The sequence below is a fragment of the Lolium rigidum genome, chromosome 4 (genome assembly GCF_022539505.1).
Source record: "Lolium rigidum isolate FL_2022 chromosome 4, APGP_CSIRO_Lrig_0.1, whole genome shotgun sequence".
Taxonomy (NCBI): Eukaryota; Viridiplantae; Streptophyta; class Magnoliopsida; order Poales; family Poaceae; genus Lolium; species Lolium rigidum.
The window spans coordinates 259,028,085-259,034,355 of NC_061511.1; the positions used below are offsets into that span (position 1 = coordinate 259,028,085).

A 6,271-nucleotide genomic window follows, 5' to 3' on the forward strand; every position below is an offset into this window, starting at 1 on the left:
GGCATGTCTATAACTACAGAAGCATATCATTGTTATTTTATTTTATTTTATTTATTTATTTAACGAACAGAGGTTTATACCAGATCATTGTTTTTTCATTGAACAGAGGCTCACATCAGATAATCAGCAGCTATTTGTCTTCAGTAAACAGTGTTTTTGTTAGATAGAAGCAGCTGCTAAGTTGGATTGTGTTGTACTGCACTGGTGTGGCTGTCCCATCGAACTGCGGTTAGGCTGGGCTCAAGAAAAGGAGATTTCCAGGAAAAAAAATGACAAATTTGCACTTCCTATCAGAACCCAAATCGGCTGTTTTTCCTTTTACAGAAACAAAATCGGGTTGCTTCTTCGAGCCTCAACGAGTCTCTCCCAACGACTCCGCATGAGTGGCATGACATCCCGTTTGGCCCAACAGGCCCAGCTCCCGGACGTTCTTTCAGCCCGTCAACAAGCACCTGGGAGGCAACACGCTCGATCGACCTGAACCGGATGTTTAGTCCCATACTGCTTATTAACAGAGGGAGAGACGCCGGAGGATCCTTTATATTGGGCACCTGGTGCTACCCTAGAACTTACTTACCTGGACGGGGTCAATGGGTGATCAAGAAGATCCATGGCCTGGATTAGTGGCCTCCATTGCACATAGGAGGAGCACTAGTCCACCATCTCCTCTTGAAGGAGAATGGACGTCATAATTTATGATAGAGGGGGTACGCGTTCGCGCGGCCCCTACTAATTTTAAACTTAAAATAGTTGAATATTGTTTTAGTTATATATAATTGAAATACGGAGTATGTAATATCTAGAAACAAATCTGTTCAGATTAGAAAATCTTTGTGCCGTGCAGTTGAATCTGGAAATTCAGATTCGGACATCCAGACATTGTCTGCTCTACGTTTTAAGTTTGGAAAGTTTATGAATCTGAAGTTCTGAACACGATAGTTGCTTCACTTTGTCGAACGGCCTGGAAGTTCAACGTTCTGATGAGGAAAATGACTGAGATTCTGCTTCAGTGTCTATTCAGGATGCAGACGTTCAGCAAATTGATAGCTGCAGATTTTTTGCAAAAGACAACACCGGTTGCTTGCCTTCGGTACTCCTGCCTTTTGGGGCAATAAACCTTGCTGCAGCTTCTGAGAGAGCATATGCAAGCTAATACGGGATCTTCAAAGATCTGATTCTATTTCATAATACCTTTTGTCTCTCTCCTAAGGTCTCTCCGGGATCCAATCAGAAGGAATTCCCTCAAACCGTTCATGATAGTTGGTTAAGTTCCCGTTTCCTTTTTTGTTGAGTTTCGCCTCCCTCCTTTCCTTGTCTCCATTCTGATTGATTCACTTCTTCACACAACCATCTGGTTCACCCCTTACTATAACCATCCCATTCAATCTTTTACACTGATGTTTCATAATCGTGGCAAAGTAGCGCTACTTCCAGACCATCCAGAGTCCCACGTACCTCTAGGGCCTCAGTCTGTTCAGGATTCCGAACTCTTAGTGGCAACTGAACACGACTACACGAGGGGTGCATACGAGGGGTGCACTTGTCGCGAGACTACACGAGGGTCTGTGCATACACGCGCAGGGGCGTTGGATCTATAACATGTCTCACGATCCAATACCTTCTATCTGTAACATGGTGCCCTTGTACAGTTGTATGTACATACCTTAGCAAGATGAAAGGAATGCACGTATTTAGACGTGTAGCTTGTGAACGAGCAAGTAGATGGTTGGCATCCACATCTGAGTTATCTTCAAGAAAAAGACTTTGCAGCCCCAGTTTAGTAGAAAGCTAAGAGGTTCAAGCCTGGGTTACCAGCGTACAGTACATTAGTACATTACAGAAACATAGCATCCATCACAGTATCATGTCATATCAGAACATTTAAGATGAGCAGAGAGAGTGATACAGATCTAACAACAGGATAACTCAAGAGTCAGAAGATGCTATAGAATGTCCACCTCTACACATCGATATGGATACGATGTACTAACATCCATGAATTCGACTTGCAAGGGTCCTCCCATTCGAAGATCATACTTTCATAACTTACATTACATAGGTGTGTTCACAGATTATTGCATATTAGTACCTTTCCTCAGGTTCTGATGGAAGCTATTTTTTTTTTTTTGCAAGGCTGATGGAAGCTATATGACCCTTCCGATACGGGTATCAACCACTGTAGGTTTTGAAAGTTCTGAAAACTCCAAAGCTTGAGCTAGTGTTAACCTACGGTTTTTCCAAGCATCTTGTGCCCACTCCTTCATTCGTTCACCTTCTGCCTTTCTGTTGGACTGAATAAGCAACAATTCTGCATACTCACCTGCAAATCAGCAAGTAATAACAAATTCAGTATTTGCTCAACACAAGAATGCGAGCGTGAGTCAGTGTAATAGCCTCACGGTAAGCAATAGCCAAATGAGCACCAACTGCTAGCAACAACGATGACTGCTTTCATTGTTTGCGGTTAGTAATACTCGGATTTTTTAGTACTTGGCAAATTAGCTTATAGTAACACAAACTAGTGAGGCGAAAAAGTATTTAGGCCCTGTCTCACAAATGCAGGATTTTTTCATAGGTACCATAACGATTAGAGAATCTGTTATTTCATCCTTCAGTTACTGAAAAATGAGGGTTCACAATGCAATCTTAATCTACTAACAAAAAACAGGTAGGCAGATTTGGATTCATATTGTTAAATCACATTTTCAAGGTTTAGCCATATCCAAACCCCATGGTCTCATTCAAATAGGACGTAAAGAAAAAAAACTGTAAAACATAAGCTACAATGAATCAATTGAGAAAAAAACTAAATTCAGTTGATCATGGCACCAATTTACAATCAATATGGCATCTATGATGTTAGATCAAGTAACTTGATTTTCTAATATTTGAAGTGTGTTCTGGAAGAATAATGCAGATAAGATTACATGATAAAGATTCAAAGAATAACCTCGAGCAAGGGAGATGATATCTCTCAAATCGACCTGACTTCTTGTGTCTGCAGAATATAGTTAGAAAACATTATCATATTGCCCAACGGATTAAAAAGAACCAATAGCATAGGAGATCATTGTTTTACCCTCAGAATTGATGGCAGGTGCTTTCAATACTTCTAGGGCCTTCCTATATAGCCCCTGCAACCAGACAGCTAGTTAAATAAGCATAGACCATGTATAGATTATTCTCAAGGGTAAAAGATTACTCGCAAACTTCACCAAGCGGTAATAAATTAAGAAATATAAGAACTGATTTGAGAGAATAAGAATTGCCTCATCCTTAACTAATCAAGAATTAAGACCAAAGGAACGTGAACATCAAAGTTTTCAAGATTGTGACACATAAAGCTGATATAAGAGTAAAGATTTACTGACCTCCTGAACCATTATCGAACTAGAACCTTCTGATTTTGCTTTCAGTTTGTACATTCTAGCTACACAGGTCAGTACAATACCAACCTTTGGGTGATTTGAACCTGCATAGATTACAATGTTACATGATAGTTAACTCGGAGGTCAAATGCTTCAAATTTATTTTCTGATATTCATTAACAAGCTTCGCGTGCCAAACCGAATTGTTCTTCAGCCTTCTGAAGCGCCCTTGTGAGATAGTCCTCTGCCTCACCGAACTGGCTGTAAAATCACGATGTGAACGCCGTCAGTACGGTCCCTAAAAGGCACAAGAGGCTAACAAGTTGCCATCCTAAAGGCAGTTCTAAAAATCATCAAACATTGGTGTTGGAAACCAACAAATAATGCCTTTAGAAATGGAAAAGAAACAAAAGACCATCGAAAGAATGACAGTATTGACTGCAAAGATTACCCAGATTGAGACAAAAGCTGGCCATATGAGCAAGTAGCACCCAGAGAAACCTCCTCGGGAGCCATGTTTCCAGCTGCTAACAAATTCCCGGACTTATCTTCTGTGCTAGCTGCCTCAAGAACCTTTTCATACATTTGTGTTGCCAAAGGAAAATCACCAGTGCAGTGCAGATATTCACCATATGTAAGGACAGCATTTTCTGTCACGAATACAAATAAGGTCCATGCCTCCAGTAGTCACATGAAAAGAAAAAAAAGCTAATGTTTCACAGATGGTAATATATACCTGTTTGGTTATTGCCTACTCCAGCAAAGCTGTCCTTGGGCCCACCAAAGAGCGTCTGGGCTGATAAAGTTTAACAGTAAATCACTTTGGATAAATATCCCTCCTTATTGCCTATCAGTGATATGCAGGAATTGAAAAGGAAAAAACAACCTGTATCTATCTCTCCATTTAAAAGAGCAGCAAGTCCTTTGATAGCATCAACCCGACATTTCAGATGGTCCTGATCAGACCATTTTATTTCTTCATCTTTGACTGACAGATCAACCGAATCATTTGGGGACATCGAAGAGGATACATCCTGTGTTCAAATTAACCATTATGCTATATTTATTTAGGGCCTGAAGAAGAGAAATATTTGCTTGTAGTAACAAACCTGGCCTGCCTCCATGCGTAACCCCATTAGTGCTTCCCATGCAGCAACTGCACATTCAGTGACCAACATTCCATCAGAAATGTCATTTGAGAACATTGACCGAATTAGTATCCATCCCTCCCCTCTTTTTATTTTATTTCCACTATCTTCCTTAGGTGTGGTTTTTTTTTTTTTGGTTATGGCAGTTGATTCCTTGTACTATTTGACAGTGATAATGTAAACACCATCAGATTATAAGTAATGGCATTTCTGAGTATGTAATATTAGTTATTCTTCTCCTGCTTATCTTTGCTAAAATAAAATAAAAAATCTTACACATTGCTTTAGAAATGTATACAACCATTATTCTTCCGCTGCTTCAAAAATAAGTACAACCCTTAAGGAAAAAAACAGGGACCTACCTCTGAAAGCTGCAGAAGGAGCAACTTGCTGGGTTGCTTTGAGCTTTTCCATTGCGTCTTGGCGTCGTCCACTGCACAGACAAAACAAGCATAATGTTACTCACATCTACTCCACTGAGAAGGCCAAATTGGCAAAGGCTGTCCTCTTGCTGGGAGGCTAACCTCACTATGCTAAATGGAATAACAGTTTTCCATTTCAGTTTTCCACTATGGATAGCAACTCCATTAGCCAAGTTCTCAAACTAGATACATGGAACAGTATGCAACGTGCGCTTTGTTCACGGGACACCAGACCCAAAATGCCGTGGCAACGGGGAGCCGTACAAACTACCCAAACTAGAGAGGCATCCAACCGAATCTACACTCACAGCTGAAGCCACCAGATCACAAAATCGGTAGCGCGGTGTTTCGTACCTCCGGTAGAGCAGCGTGGACATGGCGAGCATGAGCGTCCCCACGGCCTCGGCGGCGCCCTCATCCCCGCCCTGCAGGTTCGAGGCCCCCTGCTCCAGTATCCGCATTACCTCCTCTGCTTCACCAGGAGGAAACATCAGTTCAACGCACGCGGGCCGTCAAACCCTAACGCGCACTGGCGCTACGGGAGGGGTGGAGGGGGCGGACCTGGTAGGCTCTGACGACCGGCGGCGCCGAGGGCGTAGCGGACCATCTCCGCCGCCACCCTCTCCGGCTGCGTGCCGCCGACGGCGGCGTAGTGGCGGGACCGCGGCGGCCGGGGCCTCGGGGCGGAGCGCGCCCTCGCGAGAGCCGATCGAATCGCGTTCATGGCTGCCGCCGGCTGAGCTCTGGTGGAAGCGGCGGAGGAGAAGGGTCTAGGAGCAAGTCGGAAAGGAGAGCAGAGGCAACGTGTCAGGTTCGATGCAGAGCATAAACCCAGCGGAAGTCGTCAGCGGCGGAGCACGGTACAGGGAGATGACACGAGTTGGGCCTTCGTGGCATGTAGCCATGGTTGCTCCTTCCAAATTAATTACTAAATTTTTCAATTTATTCTTAGTCAAAATTAAATATGTTTTACCAAGATTATAAAAAAATTAACCTCTCCAACACAAAACAAGTTTAATTGGCATGTTTTCCTATAGGACCGATCAATAAATTTGATTTATGATTTAAAAAAAACTCTGACCAATTTGAAACAGATAGAATACTATAACATAGTAAAGCATCCTAAGAAATTTCATTTCAGAGTTTATGTTGCACGATGTAGACCAAAATGGTATTCATGTCGTGAAAATTAATTACTTCCTTCTCACATCTAAATTTAGTTAAATCTCAAACAACTTTCGTGAGACAACGACCTCTTAAACAACTTTTGTGAGACGGAGGAAGTACATAGAAACATCCAACAAATAATGTTCGACCCCAATCGCGTAGCGAT

At 42.3% G+C, this 6,271-nt stretch overlaps 1 protein-coding gene and 1 non-coding gene across 2 annotated transcripts; one reads left to right on the forward strand and one right to left on the reverse strand.

Annotated features, from left to right (window-relative positions):
* The first annotated feature begins 569 nt into the window (after window positions 1–569).
* LOC124650807 lies at window positions 570–730 on the forward strand. Its single transcript, XR_006987220.1, has one exon. It is a non-coding gene; the product is annotated as a U1 spliceosomal RNA (small nuclear RNA).
* A 1,078-nt stretch (window positions 731–1,808) lies between these two features.
* Window positions 1,809–5,405, reverse strand: LOC124650354. The gene is made up of 11 exons (XM_047189888.1): window positions 5,293–5,405; window positions 4,879–4,949; window positions 4,478–4,524; window positions 4,255–4,402; window positions 4,105–4,164; window positions 3,820–4,018; window positions 3,568–3,629; window positions 3,372–3,472; window positions 3,080–3,134; window positions 2,951–2,998; window positions 1,809–2,320 (listed from the first exon to the last, which is right to left on the reverse strand). Exons 1-11 carry the CDS (start codon window positions 5,397–5,399, stop codon window positions 2,145–2,147), a joined length of 1,074 nt encoding a protein of 357 aa, XP_047045844.1. The 5' UTR covers window positions 5,400–5,405; the 3' UTR covers window positions 1,809–2,144.
* Between the last annotated feature and the right edge of the window lie 866 nt (window positions 5,406–6,271).

Bases quoted from the DNA above. Each gene is read 5' to 3' on its own strand.
- LOC124650354 (XM_047189888.1), bottom strand. From the start codon at position 5,399: ATGCGGATACTGGAGCAGGGGGCCTCGAACCTGCAGGGCGGGGATGAG. The intron at 4,019-4,104 runs GTATATATTACC...TATTCGTGACAG, and splicing joins AGTAGGCAATAACCAAACAG to AAAATGCTGTCCTTACATAT. The intron at 3,473-3,567 runs GTTTGGCACGCG...TAATCTATGCAG, and splicing joins GAAGGCTGAAGAACAATTCG to GTTCAAATCACCCAAAGGTT.